Consider the following 23,453-nt stretch of genomic DNA (forward strand, 5'->3'; position numbering starts at 1 on the left):
GCCACAAACACATCGACAGAACCCAGACTCACCTGCACACTCTTGTGAGCGATCTCTCCAGGGGTGGGCCAATTGATTGCATCTCCAAAGTCACCAACCTGTAAGGAACATTCCATTAAGGCTCCAGGGGTTACACCAACTCCCTCACTCAACGTTCAGCAATGAAAGGTCAGAGGCCAAGTAGCAGCCCAGAAGGGTTCAATGCCACTCAGGCACTCTAGTGGCACTTAACAGAACAGGAAAGAGTATACCAGCTCCAGTAGGCCCCTCTGGGCTGCCCACTTCTGTTCTTTACCTTACTGCCTTTGCGCGGTTTAGGAACGGCTGCCCTCACCACCTTGGCCGGAGCAGAATGCTCTGTGGAAAGAAAGAGAGATAGTTATGTCGAGCCAGTGTGATGTGTCCACTGACAACTCTGCATCTTCTTTATCAGCCCTAACCCTCCAAACATTCTGCAGTTCCCCAAAAAAGGACTATTGGTGCTTAAATACCAATAACCAATATGCTAATCCCTTCCTAATGAAATCACAGAGTGAAACCATATGAAGAGCCAGCAGCCAGAACCCTAGGCACACACACTTGAAGATTCGGGGTACTTCTCCAGATGATAGCTTTGTATCCTCTGGAAAAATGGCAACTGGGGAGGAAAATCCATGTCAGACTTTAATTCAGAACTCTTGAAACATGGTAGATTTCATAAGTGGGGTGGAAAATGTCTGGAAGGCTCACGAAATCATTTGGTCTGGTCCTGCCAAGGCAATTCCAGACAGTACTTGCGGAATTCATAACAATAGCTAATAATGTTGTATGTTAATCATGTTATAAATAACCAAATGACCCTGGGAGTTAAAAAGTGCCCTACCCCTGTAAAGGAAGCGTCCGAGGGTCCAGTGCAACGGCCTAATTAGCTAAGTCCTCACCGTGCAAGTACTAGGATCCCATATAGGCACCACTTCATGTCCTGGCTGTTCACTTCCCATCCAGCTTCCAGCTTGTGGCCTCGGAAAGCAGTGGAGAACACCCCAAAGCCTTGGGACCCTGCACCTGCATGCGGAACCTGGAAAAAGCTCCTGGCTCGTGCTCAGCTCAGCTCCAGCCATTGCGGCCAATGGGGGAGTGAAATAGCAAGCAGATGGAAGATCTTTCTATCTCTCCTCTCCACAAATTTGATCTACCTTTACAACAAAAATAAATTTTAAAACCTTTCTAGCCCTAGCATTACAGGTGTCTGTGTAAAGAGTATAAGCCCAGATGAGTATTTGTTGCAGCAGGTAAGTTGTTGCCTGGGACACCTGCATCCCTATCAGAGTCCCTGAGTGGAGAAGCTGGGATATCAACTGGCACCTGTATGCGATCCCAGTGGATACAAGGTGAGGACTTAGCCACTAGGCTATCACACCAGGCCCTGCCTTCAGACATTTATACTCCTAATCATGAGGCCACGGCATTCCTGATTTTTACCTGTGATTGGAGCCACCAGCCCCTCAAAGGTACCCTCACAAGCCTTCTGAAAGACTGAGCTGTGCAACTCGGCACACAGCATTCCACACTCCGGGGCCTGATGATGTAAAGCCAGAAACTTCATCTCAAGAGAGGTTTCTCTGTATTCTTCCCCAGCCACTCCTAAGTTGACCCAGACAAGCCTAGTATCACTCAGTTCTCCATTTAGGCTAACAGCATCCCCAGCTGCTGATACCACGTTCATTCCACTGGGCCTGGCATCTGAAAACACAAGTGCTTTCCCAACAGTCAACAGTGTTCAAAGCATGCTACAGGAGGAGAGCTTAACAACATGCCTATAAATGTCAGGTTCACTAGCAGTGTATTGGAAAAGGGAATCAGGTTCAGGGAGTAAGGTATTTCAGAGGACTTTTCTCAAAAACATGAACAGAATTTGTGGGTGGGACAACTATTTCTTCTTTCTAAAACCCTTTCAAAACAGAAAAGCAACAGAAGTGTATCATGATCATTCTGATTTGCTTACCAAGACTACAAAAAAAACAGTCAAATACTAGAGTTCAGACTCCAATCAATGCGAGGTCTCAGGCCAAGAAGAGACCTTATTCAAGACCCCACCCCACTGACTGCTCACTCTTATCTCCAATCCCAAGCTCCTAAGGAGAATGCAGCTATTTTGGGAAAACCAAGTTTTGTGGGCTTTTAAATTTCTGTTTGTCTGTTTTAAAAATTTATTTGTTTGGGTCAGGCGCCATAGCCTGGCAGCTAAGTCCTCGCCTTGAACACGCCAGGATCCCATATGGGCGCCGGGTCTAGTCCCGGCAGCTCAACTTCCCATCCAACTCCCAGATTGTGGCCTGGGAAAGCAGTCGAGGATGGCCCAATGCTTTGGGATCCTGCACCCGTGTGGGAGACCTGGAGGAAGTTCCTCGCTCCTGGCTCCGGATCAGTACAGCACTAGCCGTTGCACTCACTTGCGGAGTGAATCATCGGACGGAAGATCTTCCTATTTCTCCTCCTCTCTGTGTATCTGACTTCGTAAGAAAAATAAATAAATGTTAAAAAAATTATTTGTTCAAAAGGGGGAGAGAGAGTACAAGGCTCTGCCATCGCTGCTCCACTCCCCATATGGCTGCAGAGGCCAGGAGTTTCATCCAAGTCTTCCACATGTGTTCTGGGGCCCAAGGACGTGAGCCACCTTCTACTGCTTTTAAAGTCACACTAGCAGAGAGCTGCGTCAGAAGCAGAGCAGCCAGGACTTGGACCAGCACCCATTTGGAACGCCTGACTTACACACTCTCCATACTGATTTCCATAGTAGTTTTACTAGCCTACACTCCCACCAACAGTGAAAGAAGGTACCTTTCTCCCCACATCCATGCCAAGTGTTGTTAGTTGAGTTCCGAATGTAAGCCAATCTCACTGGAGTTAGGTGGAACCTCAATGTGGATTTTTTAGCTCCCTGATGGTTAGGAAGCCTGAGCATCTTTTTATATGTCTGTTAGTCATCTGAATTTGTTATTTTGAAAAATGTCTGTTTATTTCCTTTGCCCATTTCTTCACGGGGTTGTTTTTCTTTTACTGTTCCTAGGTTTCTGAAGTTCTTTGTAGATCTTGCATAATAGTCCCCTATCAGTTATCCCACTCCTAGAAATATATCCAAAGGAAATGAAAACTGCATATGAGAAAGGGATCTGTAACCCTATATTAATAGTAGCACAATCTACAACAGCAAAGACATGGAAACAACCCAGACGCCCATCCAAAAAGGAGTGGTTAAAGAAACTGTGGTACATCTACTCTCCGTGGAATACTACTCAGCCATTAAAAAGAATGCCTTTTCTGAAGATTTATTTTTAAATTTTCATTGGAAAGTCAGATATAGAGAGAGGAGGAGAGAAAGAGAGGAAGATCTTCCATCTGATAGTTCATTCCTCAAGCAGCTGCAATGCCTGGAGCTGAGCCGACTCGAAGCCAGGAGCTTCTTCCAAGTCTCCCACGTGGGTGCAGGGTCCCAAGACTTTGGGCCATCCTTGACTGCTTTCCCAGGCCACAAGCAGGGAGCTGGATGGGAAGTGGGGTTGCTGGGACATGAACCAGCATCCATATGGGATCCCAGAGCGTTCAAGGCGAGGATTTTAGCTGCTACACTATTGCACTGGGTTCATATAGTGATTTGAAAAGAAATTTTTTATTTAAAATATATCTACCATCTTTTTTTCCTTTCCTCTAAAAATATAGTACAGTTTGGAACTGACTTGAGAAGAATCTGCAAGTCATGCAGTTTTTGAGGTGAGACTGGTGGTTGAGGAAAATCTGTGCATAATTTCCCTGAAAATAATGTTGTAGCTCTCAAGTAGGCAAGTTTACATGCTGGTATTTAGAAAAAGGCGAAAGGGCCTGACGGTGTGGCCTAGCAGCTAAAGTCCTTGCCTTGAAAGCCCTGGGATCCCATATGGGCGCCGGTTCTAACCCCGGCAGCTCCGCTTCCCATCCAGCTCCCTGCTTGTGGCCTGGGAAAGCAGTCGAGGACAGCCCAAGGCTTTGGGACCCTGTACCCATGTGGGAGACCTGGAAGAGGTTCCTGGTTCCTGGCATCTGATCAGTATGCACCGGCGCATTGCGGCTCACTTGGGGAGTGAAACATCGAATGGAAGATCTTCCTCTCTGTCTCTCCTCCTCTCCTCCTCTCCGGCTTTCCAATAATAAAATCTTTAAAAAAAAATTAAAAAAAAAAAAAAAAAGGTGAAAATACAGAAAACCACATTGCGTTAATCTGTTTTAAGTCACACCATGTTCAGAGTTCTGTGTAAGGTGGGATTCTACTTTTCATTGTAGGGGATGGTTTGGAGCGTTAGTAACTATCCCTTGTGTTAGTGAATTGCATACATACAAACTGAAGCTGTAAATTGTGAACACTGGAAAGCACCATTGTGACACAGTGTAAACATTGTAGTAATATATTAATGAATGTAACTGGAGGTTAAAATTACATTACTGTGAAACTCATCTTCCAGCTCTGTTTTGGAGATTTGTATTAATGGATAACTAACTGTTAAGAGCTTTGAAACCACTGCACGTTTCTATACAAGCTAGAATTTTTATTTCTTTGTAACTTATTCAGCTTGGCAATTGGTTTTAATTTAGTGAGTTGATAACATGGCATAATACATTCACTCAGTTTGAGACCATTCATTTCTACAATTTTTTAAAATCATCTACTAAATGAAACGTACAATACTACCTGTGCTGAAATTTGGGAGAAATTTAGGTCCTTGTAAAAAAAAAAACTATTCATCATTGAGTACACCTATGGGTAAAAGTGCTTATTTTGGTTTACTTGGATAATGCTGCAGTTGGTGGAAATGATAAATGTTAGAAGTGTTAATACCTTGTGAATGCACTGGATTTGATAAAATAAACATTTTTTTAAACTTCAAAAAAACGAGATTTATTTATTTCTATTGGAAACTCAGTTTTACAGAGAGGAGAGACAGGGAAAAGATCTTCCATCCACTGGTTCACTCCTCAAGTGGTCGTAACCGCCAGAGCTGAGATGAACCAATGCCAGGAATCAGGAGCTTCTTCCAGGTCTCCCACAAGAGTACAGGGTCCCAATGCTTTCCCAGTCCACAAGCAGGGAGCTGGAAGCTTAAATGGGGTATCAGCACATGAAACGGAGCTCATACAGGATTCCAGCACATGCAAGGTGAGGACTTCAGCCACTAGCCTATTGTGCTGGGCCCTTCCATACTGTTTTGTTCTAGAAAGATTCTAAGGCCGCTGACCTTTGAAAACAGAAGAGACTTATACAAGTCACAAGTAGGATGCCTAGGGTACAGGACTGGATCCAACAAACTAATAAAGGGTTTTAGGGCAGGTGAATGAGTGATTCAAATTCAGTGGGGCAAGTAAAAAAGGTTGGTAAGGGGGCTGACGCAGTAGCCTACTGGCTGAAGCCCGCACTTTGCATTTACTGGGATCCCAAATGGGTGCCAGTTCGCATCCTGACTGCTCTACTTCCCTTCCAGCTGCATGATTGTGGTCTTAGAACCCTGCACCAATGTGGGAGACCTGGAAGAAGATCCTAGCTCATGGCTTTGGATCAGCTCAGCTCTGGTCGTTGAAACCATTTGGGAAGTGAGCCAGTAGCTGCAAGATCTTTCTCTATTTCTACTTCTCTCTGTAAACCTAACTTTCCAATAAAAATAAATCTTTAAAGAAAAAGAAGCTCAGTCTGCAACTTGGATGAAAAGTATGATGGGTCAGGGCTAGTAATCAGCAGGAATGCAGTGTGTGTGGTCAGAGAGAACTAGTGAAGCTCAAACCCAAGGAGGCCAGCAGAAAGTGAGGCCTCAATGCTTTGGGTGCCTTGCCTCTTGAAGATGGGCAGGTAGACGCCTCAAGTGCTTAACACAGGGGCTGCACTGCATTCACACTTGCCCATCAACTGTCCTGTATCTGGCCATGTCTCCCATCTTGGGGGAGACCTCCCAGACCACAAGTGTGCCCTACCAAGTGCTCTTGCTGTATTCCATATGCCATCCAATTACGCTCCCTTCTCAGATGTACAAGTCCAAAGAGGAAGAACCTGGTTTATCCAATGAGAAACTGGTAAAGGTTTTCAGGAGAGCAGGTAGATGGGTGAGTCAAATTCACACGGTCCTGGTAAAAAGGATCAAAATAGGACTGAAACACACAGCTTGTGAGGTTATGACCTCAATCTTCAGCCTCCAGCAATATAGAAATGAGTGCCTAGACACTGATGGCTTACAGGGAAACCCAGGCCCTACGTAACCCATGATTTGGCTAACTGACCCACTGCACTCAGTGCTAAGCCCCAGTTCACACCCAATGTGGGGACATCTCTAGCACTTTCCCTTCTCAAATGAACAAAAGGTATTATCAGTCTGCAGGGAGCAGACAGAAGGCATAATTTCAACTACTAGGATTTCTCACCCAAGTGGGAGAGCTGATGGCAGCAAAGCGCAGAGGTACTAATAACATGTACTGACAGCATGTCATAAGCACTTACTGATGCTATGCACCCTTCAAAACGCTGCATGCATACTCTTAACCCTAAAATTAAAATAACTAGGGCCCAGCATGGTAGCATAGTGGCTAAGTCCTTGCCTTGCATGCACTGGGATCCCACAGGTGTGCCAGTCCATATCCCAGCTGCTCTACTTCCCTTCCAGCTCCCTGCTTGTGGCTCCCTTCCCTCCCAGCAGTAGTGGATAATCCAAAGCCTTGGGACCCTGCACCCACGTGGGAGACCTGGAAGAAGCCTTTAGCTCCATATCGGTTCAGCTCTGGCTGTTGTGGCCACTGGCGGATGGAAGATCTTTCTGTCTCTTCTCTCTGTAAATCTGCCTTTCCAATTAAAAAGTCTTGAAAAATTAAAATAATCCATTCCTTTCACGGGGAATGATCCTATTTTACAAACAAGTAAGCCAAAGCACAAGGTGTCATGATCACAGCCAACAGGCAGAAAAGGATTTGAAACCAAGGAGTCTGACCCTAAAATATGTTTTCTTAACTGTACAAGGAGGTGGAACAGGATTAAAGGGAAGCACATCACCACCTCACTGTGGATCACAGGACAGGATCTCCATGTTGAGACTATGAGTGCATCCTTCTACGTACCACAAGAAACCAAGGTCCACTGCATGGAAGTCCAGGGTCACAGAACAGGACAACTAACACTCCTACGGCTGACCTGGATGATCTGATAACTTGCCCTTCCCACAGAAGGAGGAAGACAGGTAAACCCCAACCAGCACCCTGGTGGCCCTGTGAGAAAGGCAGTACTTCTAAGCTTATCCCTCTCCTATATTCTCCGCTCCAGCCTCTGCCCCACTGAGGCTCCTAAGCCACGCCTTGGATCAGAGCAGATTGCTGAGGGCTCGGATATATAGCAGGGCACTGTGTGGCTCCAGTTGACATGGATTCTGTCTCACACTCAGCCTTCTGGGATGAGGAAAAACTGCTACCCTTTGAGGTACAGCTGAAGCTGCCGACTATGGAAGGCAGAGAGGGAGCCTGGGCTTCACCATGCACCTGTGCCCGTCCCTCTCAGGCCAGCCTGGTAGCAGGCTCTGTAAAAAGCCTGCCTATTCTCAGCTGTCAGCCAGCCTGGGAATGGGGTGGAGTCAGGGAGGAGCTTGAAGACCCACAGGCCTTTAATCCACCCCCATTGACCCAGGAACCTCTAAGCAGGAAAAGTCTTCCACAGAGATAAACAAAAAAACAAAAACACGACTGTTTTAATTCTTCACCTTGTTTATCAGTTCTTACCACTGCTATGGCTGCCACCTCAGAGGCCTCTGTGCAGACCTCCCACCCAGATTTCCCTCAAACAGTGGGTGACACAGATGGAGTTAAAGGGCACTCTGATGGCGCAGGGTGGGAAGAGAAAGGGAGGAGTACCTTTAGGAGGTTAGACCAGGGCCCGGCACAATTGTGCAGTGGTTAAGGTCCTCGCCTTGAACGCCCGGGATCCCATACGGGCACTAGTTCTAATCCCGGCAGCCCCGCTTCCCATCCAGCTCCCTGCTTGTGGCCTGGGAAAGCAGTTGAGGATGGCCCAAGACTTTGGGACCCTGCACCCTCTCCGTCTCACCTCTCTGTATATCCCCCTTTCCAATAAAAAATAAATAAATCTTAAAAAAAAAAAAAAAAAGGTTAGACCAACTTAAGGACCTGAAAAAAGAAGTGTCAGGCAGGACAGCAGTCAGCCCAAAATGCAGAGTCTAGGTTCCTTTGGCCTGGGAGAAGGCAGAGGCGGGCCAGGATCCAGTCACACGATACTGGCCAGTCTGGCCCAGCCCAACCCAGACCAAGGTCCATGTCCAACAGACTATCTTTAGCTTGTGATGTCCAATTGCCTGCCCAGAAATGGATTTAGCCACCCTCACTAACAGTTCCTGAAGGCCCTGCCTTGAATACTAGTGAACAATCATCACAGTTGAAAGTTAGTAGCAGCAACTGCAGACCTTGGCACCCAGGTACCAGCTTCCTAATCCAGTTTTTTCTGCAGAGCATGTTCTAGTTAGACCAGTAATAAAAACCACCTTTAACTGTGTACTAACTAGAAGCCAAACCTGATCTAAGTTGCTTTCTACCTGTAATTTCACTTAAAGGTCTCAGAGGGACACTATTATTCCAGTCATCCAGAAAATAAACTCAGGGAAAGGGACTTACCCGAGGTCACAGAGCCTATGAAGCAAGACAGTTGACTCTTGCTGGGTCATAGTTCTCTTAATTCTCCTTAGGCCTTCCCCAGTGCCCCATAGAAAGTGCTACCAACCACCATGAAGTTTTAAAGATTTATTTATATTTTATTGGAAAATCAGCTTTACAGAGGACAGACTTCTATCTGCTGGTTCACTCCCCAAGCAGCCGCAACCAGCCAGAGCTGAGCTGATCCAAAGCCAGAAGTCAGGAGCCTCCTCCAGGTCTCCCATGCGGGTAACAGGGTCCCAAGGCTTTGGGTCATCCTTGACTGCTTTCCCAGGCCACAAGTAGGGAGCTGGATGGGAAATGGAGCTGTCGGGATACAAACTGACACCTACATGGGATTCCGATGCGTGCAAGCCACTAGGCTACCACGCCGGGCCTAGATACACAGTTCTTTACACACAACAGCTTATTTTTCACAATCACTCTTGAAGGTAACATGATAAAAATTCCCAGTTAACAGAAAGAGGAACTGAAGCTAAGAAAAGTTAAGTGACTTCCTCAAGACCTCCTATCTCATAGAAAGTCAAAACAGACTGAATTCCAGGTTCAGGTAACCTTCACCTTGGGCTAAGTTTGTAATCCACTATAAAGAGAATGTGTGAGGACAGCCCAAAGCCTTGGGACTCTACACCCGTGTGGGAGACCTGGAAGAAGTTCCTGGATTTTGGCTTCGGATCAGCACAGCACCGGCCATTGAGCTCACTTGGGGAGTGAATCATTGAAGATATTCCTCTCTGTCTTTCCTCCTCTCTGTATATCTGACTTTCCAATAAAAATAAATCTTAAAAAAAGCAATAATAAATAAATAAATAAATAAACTAAATAAAAGAGAATGAGTGGGAGTGCCAAGAGCTGAGAATTATTGCTACTTTTTAACTGGTTCCTGCAACCCAGAAATGCAGTCTATAAATGGCAGGGCCACAGTAAGTATATACTAAATGAAGGCATTTACATACTTGTGGGTGCTCCTCAAAAAACTTCCAGAGCTTTTTCTTCCAGGGAAAGAAATGGTTAATTATCCACTGTGCAGTCTGGCCGCCACACCATCTTTCTCAGCAGTGCCTGAGCCTACCTAATGCTCTGTTCTTGGAGTTGCAATCAGCACACTTCAGTTTCAACACCAAGGACCAGCTGTAGGGCAGAGAGGGTGTGCAAACAGACCAAACAGTACAGCTAAACTCCCCAGAGGGCAGGACATAAGCCTCCAGGTCCCAGGCAAGACCATAAATCACCAGACCAGCTGGCAAATCAAGACACTGCTAAGGGGGCTGCACCCATAGAAGAGCAGCCGAGGCCCTACAAATAGAAAACATCCACTTGCTGCTGCCAGATTTTATGAGTTTTCAAAAACAGGTGTGTGTGTGGGGGGGGGGGGGGGACACAGAAAAATACTGCAGCTTGCATTTTTAAGTTTTATTTTTCATAATGTTTACATAGTTGAGGAGCATGTATGCATGTGGACCACTGATTAAGGTGGGAAGGGTTGAGGTATGAAGGAAAGCGGATGAGACTACTGCTTCTATTTTTTTTTCTTTTGCTTCCTGTATCTTGGGGAAAGGAAAGGAGGAGAGAAGGGGAGAGGGCCATTCCTAGCAGTCCAACCGCATCAGCATCCGGATATGAGAGATGGCAACTCAATGTCATTGTAGGGTCTCCAATGTGTAGCAGGTTCCAAGGGTACTGTGTTAAGTGGTCTTGATAGTATTGCGATACTGCTAATTTAAGTGCTTCAAGGTTGAGGAAATCCCTCCAATCTCCATTGACTGACCTAGTCCACCTTAGAGCCTCCATTTGCCCAGACACTTGCTGTCAAAGCTTGGCTGGTAGAGTAGTCCACTTTGTTCTGCCCTCCATCTTCTGCCATGGTACTAGACACCCTTTGCAAGCCTCAATGAGCTGTTATGTTCTCTGTGGGCATCTGGGTATGCCATCCACTGCACAGGCTTCAACAACTGAGGAGGAACAGCTTTGACACAAGTACTCCACAAGCAGCTAGTAACTAGTAACTTTTTTTAAAGGTTTCATTTATTATTTTTACTAGAAAATCAGATTTACACAGAGTAGAGACAGAAAGATCTTTTATTTGCTGCTTCCTTCCCCAAGTGATTGCAACAGCTGGAGATGAGCCAATCCAAAGTCAGGAGTCACAAGTTTCTTCCAGGTCTCCCACATGGGTGCAGGGTCCCAAAGCCTTGGGCCATCCTCCACTGCTTTCCCAGGTCACAAGTAGGAAGCTGTAATGGAAGTGGAGCAGCTGGGACACAAACCGGTGCCCATTTGGGATTCCAGTGCATGCAAGGTGAGGATTTAGCCACTATCACACAGAGCCCAGCAGCTTGCATTTTTTACACCCTGCTACTTTCAGCCAATGGCTTCCACGGACTCTCTAGGCTTTGAGTTTTAGGAATCCACTGGCCCAGGCCGGTTGGCAGGCACACAATATGCTCTGCTATATGCCTGATTCTATCAACCTGGTTCAGGAGGTGCACAACTCATGGCAGGTTTTCATAAACTCACTGTCTGGGTGGTTCACACAAACTCACTCTCTGGGAACAACCTTCTGAATGCCTTGGAAGTCACTTCAGACTATGCTCATTACTGGAGAAGGGTGACATAGGACCAAGCCTGGGATGGAAGGGACTTGCAAAGCTTATGGTCCATATTGGAAAATGAGCCTCAGGAGGAACTGGCTGTGCCCAAAAGCTACCACTGACTGCTTTAGAGCTGATGTGGGAACATGGAGTTTCTCCCTATCCAGAGCTCTTTCACAGGTCAGGAAGCCATGCCCTTATCCCTCTCAGGACAATAAGCTCTCAGCATACAACTGTGCCTACTCACAGGGTAGGGACAAGGCCAAAAGCATACAAAAACTATGCTTCACACCTCTGATAGAGAGGCTAATATCCATTTGTTTTCAGAAAAAAACTTCTCATACAGAACTGGAATAAAACACCAAACAGGAGATGTATTTTATTTATTATTTATTTACTTCCTTGAAAAAAAATTTTTTTGATTGGAAAGGCAAATTTACACAGAAAAGGAGATACAGAGAAAGATCTTCCATGTGCTGGCTCACTTCCCAAGTGGCCGCAACAGCCAGAGCTGAGCCAATCTAAAGTCAGCAGCCAGGAGCTTCTTCTAGGTCTCCCACACGGGTGTAGGGTCCCAAGGCTTTGGACCATCCTCTACTGCTTTCCCAGGCCACAGCCAGGGAGTTGGATGGGAGGCAGAGCAACCAGGACACAAATTGGGGCCCATATGGGATCCCAGTGTGTGCAAGGCCATGATTTAGCCCCTGAGCCATTGCAGCACCAGGCCCTATTTACTTACTTGAGCAAGGTCTGTGCTGAGGCACAACAAGCTAAGCTGCAATGCTGGCATCTGCAATGCTGGTTTGAGTTCCTGCTACTCCGTTTGCACCTAGAAAAGCAGTGAAAGATGGCTCAAGTACCTGAGACCCTACCACCTAGATGGAGTCCTAAACTCCTAGCTGTTGCAACCATTTGGGGAAATGAACTGATGGTAGATATAATTTCTCTTTTCTCTCTAGGTCTCTCCCAAGCTAACTCTGCCTTTGATATAAAATAAATCTTGGACCCGGCACCATAGCCTAGTGGTTAAAGTCCTCACCTTGAATGTGCCGGGATCACATACAGGCGCCAGTTCTAATCCCGGCAGCTCCACTTCCCATCCAGTTTTCTCTGCTTATGGCCTGGGAAAACAGTCGAGGACGGCCCAAAGCCTTGGGGCCCTGCACCCACGTGGGAGACCTGGAGGAAGTTCCTGGCTCCTGGCTCCAGATTGGCACAGCACTGGCCGTTGCAGTACTCAGGGAGTAAATCATCGGACAGAAGATCTTCCTCTCTGTCTTTCCTCCTCTCTGTGTATCTGACTTTGTAATAAAAATAAATAAATTTAAAATTAAATTAAACTAAATTAAAATAAATCTTGGGGGCTGGCACAGTGGCCTAACAGGCTGTCGCTCCACCTGTTCGCACTGGTATCCCCATAAGGATAGAGAGCTGCTTTACTTTCAACCCAGTTCCCTACTTGTGACCTGGGAAAGCAATAGAGGATGACCCAAAGCCCTGGAACCCTGCACCAATGTGGGAAACCCAGGAACAAGCTCCAGGCTCCTAACATCAACTGGCTCAACTCTGGCTACTCTGGCCATTTGAGGAGTGAACCAGAAATGGGAGATAATTTCTTTACCTTTCAAATAAAAACAAATAAATCTTTAAAATCTTTTAAAAATCTTGAAAATGAAAGAGAAAAGAGAGAAGAAGAGAAAGCAAAGGAAGAGAAGACGAAGATAGGAGGGGCACAGCAACAGGGGGATTCCTCTCCAAATGCTCACAAGAGTTAGCACTGGACCAAGCTGCAGCCAGGAGCCAGCAGTCCATTCTAATCTCCTATATGGGTGGCACGGGTTCAAACACTTGCATATGCTGTCTCCCCAGAGTATTAGCAGGAGCTAGATTGAACTGCTGGTACACAGAATGCAGCAAGCTTAACTCTGCTGTACAACACCAACTCTGGAGGAGTGCATTAGTTGAAGGAGCTCTGGTGGGAGCCTCGGACTTCCTCATTTCACCATGCTGGCCAGGCTGAACCCTTCTGCTATCTCTGAAAGGCTCAAGGATGCAGGCCCTGGAAGCCTCTCAGAGAGCAGCTATCTACTAAATGAGGTGAGGTGGACTGGGCACCTCACTAAAGGCAGTAGTAACAGCTCCTGACAGAGTAACCTCAATACCCAACAATAATGGGACAATCAGTGTCTCAAAAGCAGATGAGGATGTGGAGTTCTTCCATAGAGATCAGTTTCCCCAAGCCAAGTTGGCCAGCCTTGCTTCCTAAAGTCCTCATTCACCTCTTCTGTAAGTCAGGGTTGGCCTACAGGCCCATTCAGCCTTACTCACTACATCCCAAATGCCAAAGAGTACAGCCCTGGGATGCTAAGAATGTGGACAGAAGAAAACAGCCTTAGTAGCCAGGAGCTGCCCACCTGCAGTCTCCCAGGCCCTGCTCACAGATGCCCTCACACTTTACACATAAATATAGAAGGTGTGTAAGCTCTATCCAAAACTTCCACCCACCAACGACTGACTAGACTGCTGGGCTGAGACAAGATAGAGCAGAAGTTAGCAACAAAGATTTTGGAGGCCACGCTTGGATGTGATGACAATAGTCAATGATTCAGTTTCCTGCTAATGTACCTGGGAGGCAGTGAATGAGGTCCAAGTATCTGGATTGCTACCATCATTGTGGAAGGCCTAGCTGGACTGAGTTGCAAGTTCCCAACTTCAGCCTGGTCCAGCCTCGCTGTGGTGCACACCTGTGAAGGCAACTAGCAAATGAAAGATCTGTCTCAAGCCCGACTCAATAGAGTAGTGGTTAAAGTCCTCACCTTGCACACGCCGGGATCACATATGGGTGCCCCATAATCCTGGCGGCCCCGCTTCCCATTCAGCTCCCTGCTTGTGGCCTGGGATAGCAGTAGAGGACGGCCCAAAGCCTTGGGACCCTGCACCTGCATGGGAGACCCGGAAGAAGCTCCTGGCTCTGCATTGGCTCAGCTCCAGCTGTTGAGGCTGTTTGGGGAGTGAATCATTGGACGGAAGATCTTTCTCTCTGTCTCTCCTTTCTGTATATCTGACTTTGTAATAAAATTTAAAAAACAATAAAAAAAATCTTGATAAAAAAACAAAATTTCCACAGTGGAAAAACTATTATTCCAGTTTTACAAGAGCTTTCTAAGAAGCTAAGTGGTTAGCTGAAAGTCATACAGCGAGGAGGAGGTATCCAATCTGAGGTCCCCGAAGCTTCAGGCCCCTCTGACCATGGTAGCAGACTGGGTTCAAGTACCTAAAATGGTTCCAACCTCAGGCTTGTAGACCCTACCAGGGATTGAGCCACTGGCAACAGAACCTACCAGGTGGAGCAAACATCAGTGTGCACAGGGAGAGAGGAAATCAGAGCACCACTTGCTTTGCAAAAGCAGTGCTCCACAGCGGCCACCTGCAATCCAAAGCTCTGAACTCTGTCCAGCACCAAGACTTCTGGAGAATTCTGCCTCCTCTGAGGAAGGGGTGAATGGAAGAAACTCAAACTATGCAGGGCAAACAACAGATAGGACAGAGGAACAGGAGAAAAAAACAGGCTGTATGGCACAAAGACTTGAATGGCAAAACCCACGGCGCAATTCATCTTACACTTGGTGACAATACTAAACAGCCCCCCCGCCATTACATCTATTTCACTTTACAGTTTAAAATTAAGTTGAATAGAAGTGATCCTATCCACTTTATAAATGGCAGAATGGAGACACAGTGAGCTTCCTGGCTTGTCCCAAGAATATCAAACTGCTTTTTTAAGATACCAGCCCTGGGCTCCTGCCACTATACCATAACGTAAAGTAAAACAATCTTGACCACTGGTAATTACAGAGATGAAGAGCACTGTTTAATAACAGTCAGACTGAAACTATGCAGGATACACTCATGTTCATTCATGGTCTCCCTTCTGCCCCTAACACATGGATCCCAGATTTCTTCTGAGCCCAGCTGCCACGTGAGCAGCCTCAATTCAGGCAGCCATGGTCAGCCTATCACACTACTATACAAAGTGGACCTCAGAGGAGAGGAGCTGTCACTGTCTGCAAGGCCAACAGAAAGGAGGTGGGATGCAGTGGAACAGGAGGGAGGCTGGCTTCCCAGAATCCATGCATCTCTTGCATCTGAGCTATTCTAAGGCCACCCCCAACTCTCCTCTAAAGTAACAGGAGAGGTCAGCAGCAGGCCAGTGGTGCCCCAGGAGGGAGCCCAATTGTATGGGCTAACAAACTGAAGCAAGGTTTGAGTATGGAGAAAAAGAAAGAGAAGGAAGGAGAGAAGGAGGGGAAAAAAGGAGGGCAGGGAAGGAGGAAGGGGAAAGAGAAAGGCAAGGAGGAAGGCAGGAAGGGAAGGAGAAAGAAAAAAAGGAAAAGAGGGCTCCCATGAACCTCAGACCTGCTAAAGAATGAGGCTGTTGCTGCAAAGTAGCCTCGTGCGAAGGACGTGTTCCCGCCCCAGGAGGGCAGGACTGCCTGATAACGAAATCAATTATTGAGAGGTTTCTGATCTCAACCAGGCCAGACTACATGCCTCTCTACAGCTTTTCAGTCTCATTTCCCATTGTCTATCCACATCGGTCCTCCCCGAGACAAGCTGGCCAGCTTCCCCAAGACACACACATTGAGAAGGTGCTTTTCTTCATTGGGCTCAATATTATATCCTGCACTTAAACTTCAGCAAGTTCCAAAATCATGTGAAAGCTCTCGAAAGGCAGCTGTGCTTCAAATTCCAACTGCTTTTTTAAAAAAGGGGGGGTGGGGTTTGACGCAGCAGCTTAGTGGCTAAAGTCCTTGCCTTACACACACCAGGATCCCATATGGGCGCTGGTCCTGATCCCGGCAGCTCCATTTCCCATCCAACTCCCTGACTGTGGCCTGGGAAAGCAGTCGAGGATGACCCAAAGCCTTGGACCCTACTACCCGCATGGGAGACCTGGAGGAGGCTCCTAGTTTCTGGTTTCAGATTGGCTCAGCTCTGGCTGTTGTGGCCACTTAGGGAGCGAATCAGCAGACAGAAGAGCTTTCTCTCGGTCTCTCCTCCTTTCTGTAATTGACTTACCAATAAAATATAAAATCTTTAAATTAAAAAAGTAAAAAGGTGAGGGGGATGCTGTGGGGCAGCTTTGGTAAGCAGCTTCCCCGATTCAGCAGGTAGCGTCTGCAGGTGTCCTTGCAGATTCTGCCCAGGACTGCACAAGGCCTGCAGGGGGCAGCAGCAGAGAAGAGGACTCAAAGGCAGGAGCGCCTCCACCTCTGATGAAGGGCTACCAGCCTGACCAAAGCTGTTATGACCCCTGGGAAGCATAGTTTTTCATAATACACATTTTTGGCAAACTTTCTTTTTTCCCCATTTTTTAACCCTTATTTTTGACAATCTTTACATAGTTAATTAGGGCACAAAGGTTCAAGAGCTACAGGAAAGTGGGTAAGACTATTATTTCCACATTTTTTTTTCTGTATCTGGGGTAAGGGGGGAGATAAATGAAGAAGCCCCATCCAGTCTCCCACCCATCCCAGGTCCCTAATGTGGGGCATGCTCCGAGGGTCTTGTTCAAGTGGTTTTGATAGTTCAACAGTTATGAATTGCTGCGAATCTTGCCATTTCAAGCACGATGAGGTCACTGCATAATCCACTGACTCACACAGTCCACCTTAGAGTCTCCGTTTGCCCAGATTTTCACTGCCAATATATGGCTGGGATAGTTGATTGCTTTGTTCCGTCCTCTGTTGTGGTGCTAGGTATCTTCTGATGGATTGCCATATCCTTCATGTGCACCTGGTTATGCTTTTCACTGCTCCATCTGAGCCTCTCAGGAGGCTCGGCTCTGGCAGCTGCACGCCACAGCAGACCATGGAACCTGCATTTCTCTGCATGGTTAGGGTTCTGAGTCTGGCAGTTCAATTGGGGAGATCCCAAAAGAAACTTTGTCTGAGGTGATCCCAGACCAGATTCTTGTGTGTACCTACAAATACAGGACCCGGAACAGTCCATCGCCAATCAGCTGGTGGTTGTAACTGCTGGGTCGGTTCTGTTTCCAGTCCTGTCTTCCACTGGAACCAATGGAAGTTGCAGTCCAGCCTGATACACTTGGCCCTCACACAAACCAGTGGGAGCTGCAGCCTTTGCAAACTTTCTGAAGACACCTCAAGTGAACTTAAGATTTCTACATGAAAATAAACATCCTTTAATTCCCTTTCCATGAACTTTTTTGGTCGTCTTTTTTTTCAATGAACTTTTGAAGTACTGTTTTCACATGTACTCAACATGCTGTCCAATAAAAATTCAGGAGCCATGAGCATACTACACACTGAAAGGTGGCTTGTCCAAACTCGAAGATATTCAAGTGTAAAGACACACCAGAGTCAACGTTTTAGTGTAAAATTCCCATTAGTAGTATTTCTACATTGAAAAATATCAAAACAGTATTTTGAAAACATGTTTGGGTTTTATTATTGAAATTGTCAAATTACTTATGCAACTTACATATTATTTCTGTAAGGCAGCACTGGACTAGAAAGGTGTACAACCTATTAATGTACACTAGTACTCACAATGGTTGATGGGATAAATTATCAAAGATTATTGTTCTTTTTGTTAAAATAATATTTGGACATTTTTCTACAATGAACTGGTATTGCTTGGGTAATCTCAAAAGACTTCTCCTTCAAAATAAGTTTGACAGCCCAGCACTTGCACTAGTCCTCTGTATCTCCTTTGGTAATATATTCCAATGTGTCTGCCCATAGTTTACAGAGAGCTCCTCCTGTCCAGGCCCCTCTTTCTGGACTGGAAATCATGCCTGGGGAAAGAAAAAGGTCGACATAGGTCTTTCCATCAGATCTGCACATAGACAACAGAAGCTGAAGAGTATCACTGGAGGAAGAAGGGCCTGGCTTACATTCACTTCGATAAAGTCAGAGAGCTCAAACTGCCAGTGGAGCAGAGCTAGGATCTTTAAGCCAGGCTACCTGCCCTTCCACAGTTTTCCTGGTGGGACAGATACGCTTCTGAGGTCTGGGAGAATGCAAAGCCAATGTGCATGGCAGCACCTTAGCAACCACTCAGCCAAGAGTTCCAATATCAGCTACTAACTACTTTAAAGATTTATTATTATTGGGCCCGGCACGATAATGTAGAAGCTGAAGTCCTCACTTTGAATGCACCGGGATCACATATGGGCACCGGTTCTAATCCCAGCTGCTCCACTTCCCATTTTTTTTTTTTTATTGGAAGGGCAGATATCCAGAGTGAAGGAGAGACAGAGAGGAAGATCTTCTACCCGCTAGTTCACTCCCCAAGTGACTGCAACGGCCGGAGCTGAGCCGATCCAAAGCTAGGAGCTTCTTCCTGGTCTCCCATGCGGGTACAGGGTCCCAAAGCTTTAGGCCATCCTCGACTGCTTTCCCAGGCCACAAGCAGGGAGCTGGATGGGAAGTGGGCAGCTAGGACACAAACCAGAGCCCATGTGGGATCCCTGCGGATGCAAGGTGAGGGGACTTAGCCACTAGGCTATCGTGTGGGGTGCAAGCTAACTACTGTACAGCCTTGAGCAAATCCCTAAACTTTCCTGAGCTCATTTCTTATCTGTAAAAATGAGAATAATGACAATCATAGACTGTTGTCCAGATGAAAGGATAATGAATAGGACCTGCGAGGTTCTATGAGCACCTCTGGTCTGGCCCTCCAGGCCATCTGTCCTCACTGAGGCAAGCTTTTTAAGTAGCAAAGTCTAGGACACCTGGCTAAGCTCAGATCCCAGTTACAGATGGGCACTCCACTGGACAACACAATATGAATCCCTCCACAAGTTGTGAGGAACATCTCGCCATAACTGGGGAGCAGAGCTGAAATCAGAACAAATATTCCCAGGTTTCCACTCAGGCAGTCTGTTCTGACAGCACCCTGAAGATCACACCTGACAGCAGAACCCCACTGCCATCTCTGACATAGCAGTTCCCATCCAGCAGGAAAGGTAAACCATGACACAAAGACACAAGGTCAAGACAACTCCCTCCAGAATAACAAATCCAGCTCCTGTTGATGCCTCAAGGTTATTCACTATATCACCCAAATCCAACCTCCTCAAGGGAGCAAACGGCCAGGACAGGCCAGGGGAGGTGGCTCAAGCAACAAGTCCAGTACTCACTCAAGTTTGCTCTGGAGCTGAAACCCAGAACCGTGGTTAAGGAAACACCTGCCTGCCTAAGGACACTCTTCTGATCAATGGGTACAACACAACTAACTCAGTCTCTACACACTGTGGGAAGAAATAATCCCCAGAAAGCTTCCTCCTCAAGTGACCCAGGGGTAGGGGTATCAAGCCAAGTCACTCTGCTTGTCGTCCACTCCCATCCCACTCTTGTCAGCAATTCTGCATGAGGTTCCTACAGACCTGCCTGCTTTCTCCAAAAGCCTCCTGCTTCTGAATTTTTCAGCCTTTTCACACACACTCTCATTAATATAAATTTTCCGTCTATTCCTTGGAGAAACTTAAAACTTGTTACCACTTGGTACTTGCAGGTTGTCCCAGGCCAGAATGCTCATCCCCAGGCTACTAACCAGTCCAGGCTTTCACACATTTCTAACACCTTGACTGGGACTCAAACCGGTGCTCACATAGGATGCCAGTATCACAGGCACCTTACACTGTGGTTCCACAATAGCCACTATAGTTCACTTCCCCAAGTGACCACAATGGTCAGAGTTGAGCTGATCCAAGCCCAGGAGCCAGGAGCTTCTTCCAGGGCTCCCACATGGGTGCAGGGTCCCAAGGCTTTGGGCCATTCTCGACTGCTTTCCCAGGCCACAAACAGGGAGCTGGATGGGAAGTGCAGCATCTGGGACATGATCCGGTACGCATATGGGATCTCAGCAGACACAAGGCAAGGATTTAGCCACTAGGCTATCACACAAGTCTATCAAATGGTTTTTTAATGCTGTTGAGTGTCTGGGTAACTTGCTGGGTAACAACAGATAACCAGAAATATTTTTTCAACACTAATGTGTTTCCCTATTGAACGTAAACCACCAAGGGCAGGTCTTTTCTGTTGCATTCCCAGCAGTATTCCCATCGTCTAACACTTAGCAGGTTGCTCAAATGAGCTGAATGAACAATTTCCAATATAGCAGCAGCCTAGTTAGCTCCTTTCACACAAAGGCCTGGCTCAGGCCCTGGTGCTTCTCTAAACAAAACGCTGAGACAGTCTCCTTTGAGAAGATCTGCTTTCTTTCTGGTGAGTTAGTTGATACTTCCACCCTCGCCTCACTCAGACCTTGGTTCTGAATCTCAGGTCTAGAAAGTGAGGACAGTGTCTCAGCAACTGCCAAATCAAATCAGGCACAGACACCAGAACCTGACCAGCATTCCTGTCAGCAGGTGGGCCACCACTGTAGGCATACTGCAAAGGACACTCACTGCTTGTAATTGTGAGCAAATTTCTAGAAGCCTAAGGAAGAAAAGTTCCACAGCCATGGGCAAGCTGGGGGGGGGGGTGGGTGGGTGGGTAGGGGTATAACACTTAGCAGTCAGTACATGCCGGGTTGGCAAGAGAAACTTTACTACATGAAGTATCTCAGCAAACTGTAATCTGTAACAGCCAAGAGAAAAAAAGTCCAAAAATACTCAATAAGATGCCTACAGTATCTTGGCAAGTGAGCCAAACAGCTGGGGCTAGACAGCTGGGCTCCAGCCTCACTGTCCCCTGTTACAGCCTTCTATTCTAACCCTACATGGGACTTAGATCAACAACTGTGTGAGAATCAGAACTCCCTTGCAGAACTCTCTCCAGTGTCTGTTGCCCCTGGACAATCAGATGTTATAGTTCTGTTCCATTTATCAGGGCTGTAACACACAACTGTTGACCAGGACACTTTTTTCCCCTTACCACCCAGACAGCTAACATCTGCTTTAGTTGACTCTCACAGCTATAGAGCCCTGCAGCTGAAGGGGCTTTACAGACTGAGGAAGGGGGCAAAGGCTAACTGTGTCCTCATATAGCCTCAGCTCCAACAAGCCCATCCCTCAGCTGTCAGAGCCCAGCCCCACTGCTTCACAGCTTCAGGTCACAATGCCCACCTGAAAAGGTGGGTAGGCATCCCTTAATAGAGACCGCAATTTCTGCCCTAGGTCTTAAAGTCTTTCTCACTCTCTTCTCCCAAAAATGGTGTTCCTTGGCTTGTAAGTTAGACAAGCCACCGTCCTTTCTCCTATGCATAATGAAACAGGCCCCTTGCCAGAAGGAACTCTGGATCAAGGGTGGCAAACTCAAGGCCCCACAGGAGCCAAATTTAATGAAGAACAGGGTCCTGCCACTGAATGGCAGTCACAAGGCCAGGTTTTTTCACATTCTCCCTCGGTAAACAGCCTTACTGAGATAACATGCTATTAACCCTTTTACAAATCCTAAGTTTGTAGATAATGTTGCTCACTTTTAAATAAAATGGTAACTTTTATAATGCTTTGACATGCATACCAGTCAAAACCTGTCAGCAGACTGGACTGGGCCTGAGGTGGCTAGCTAGAGGACACCCACTTGGGACTTCAACCTTTCAAAACGTAAGCCCCACCATGGAAGTGACGTCATTTTTATCTCTGATTTTTGGTTCAGAGGTAAAAAAAAATTATGAATGGAAAGATCTACAAAGTATGCTGCCACACTTCCAATTTCTAGCAACAGAGCCCTATGGTAGACGAATGCGTTGTGGGGAAGGGGAACACTACTGAAACTTATTATTTGATCAGAGCCACTCGCCTTTCGCCTGCCACCAGTAGTTCTTTTTTTTTTTTTTTAATATTTATTTATTTTTATTGGAAAGGCAGATATAGAGAGAGGAGGAGAGACAGAGAGGAAAATCTTCCACCCGATGGTTCATTCTCCAAGTGGCTGTAAAGGTTGGAGCTGAGCCAGTCTGAAGCCAAGAGCCAGTTCTTCCTGGTCTCTCACACGGGTGCAGGGTCCCAAGACTTTGGGCCATCCTCGACTGCTTTCCCAGACCACAGGCAGGGAGCTGGATGGGAAATGGAGCCGCCAGGATTAGAACCAGTGCCCATATTGGATCCCAGCACATGCAAAGTACCAACTAGACTGCTAGGCCATCACGCCAGGCCCAGCCAGCAGAGCTCTGTAAGGCTACATGGAGCAGGCAGATTCAGGTGCTCTGGTCTTGATATGATTTGGTTCCAGAACTTATGTAGACCTAAGTCCTAAATTAATGGCAGTAACGGAGTGGTAACTTAATTCAGTTCCAGGGTCACCGGTGGGTGTGCCCTTAAAGGGTCTTTTTGCTGGATAGTTGAATAATAAACGCAGTCGGGCACAGCCACTCACTCTGTTTCCCGGGTGCCACAGGATGCTCTCTGCAGCTCTACCACTATAATCCACCACTCCCATCAGAGGCCAAATCAACAGGACCACCTAATCTTAAGCTTGAATCTCTAAAATTGTCTGGTAAATGCACTCTTTCTTTTTGATAAAGTTAGCTACCTCAAGTATTTCACTGTAATGACAAAAAGCTTATACAGACACTCTATTTTAAGACAACCAGAATTTCTCATCCTGGGTTTTGATTTTCTGGGCAAACCAATTCTAATTCTTCAATCACTGCAACTTCACAGACAGGTGTACACATTCCAAAAAGCTACCTGTGTCACTGACTTCTTGAATCATCCCCACAATCTCTAGAAGCATTGAAGGCTCCCACACTCCAGCTTCCTCTGACCCCGCCCAAATCCCACCATTATGCTTGGCTCTAAAACCCAGGTTATTTCATCCATGTCTCTAATCTTTCTCCCAAGCACCACTGTTTACTTATAGAGACTGTTATCTCTTTCGGCCTACCTGTCTACGCGTCTATAGGAGAAAGCACATTTAACACAAACAGCAGACTGTTCCACTCCCTGAAACAAATCTGAAGCAGAAAAAAAAAGTAACAATGGCACAAGACAATTTGAGCATAAAGCACTAGAGCTCATATCCGCCACTCCATCACTAAGTGCCACAATTTTAGCTTCTCACTGCTAAGATTATGGACCCCAAGGAGTCCTTAAGTTTCCCTCCACAATGGAGTTGCACACACCAGCCTTGTTCAGGGAAGCAGAACTCGCTCTCACACATGCCTTGGGCTGCCTTGCTGCTTATGCTC

General features: G+C 46.6%; 1 protein-coding gene across 3 annotated transcripts in view; it reads right to left on the minus strand.

Moving 5' to 3' along the window:
- The window catches only part of LARP1 (La ribonucleoprotein 1, translational regulator), a 125,340-nt gene that overhangs the window by 28,622 nt on the left and 73,265 nt on the right, over window positions 1–23,453 (minus strand). For all 3 annotated transcript variants that reach the window (XM_058677561.1, XM_058677560.1, XM_058677559.1), the window contains exons 2-3: window positions 296–357; window positions 33–98 (exon numbers count right to left, since the gene is read on the minus strand). In XM_058677561.1, coding sequence (XP_058533544.1) covers window positions 33–98; window positions 296–357 — 128 coding nt within the window. The remainder of the gene's footprint in view (window positions 1–32; window positions 99–295; window positions 358–23,453) is intronic.

This window comes from Ochotona princeps, chromosome 19 (genome assembly GCF_030435755.1).
Source record: "Ochotona princeps isolate mOchPri1 chromosome 19, mOchPri1.hap1, whole genome shotgun sequence".
Taxonomy (NCBI): Eukaryota; Metazoa; Chordata; class Mammalia; order Lagomorpha; family Ochotonidae; genus Ochotona; species Ochotona princeps.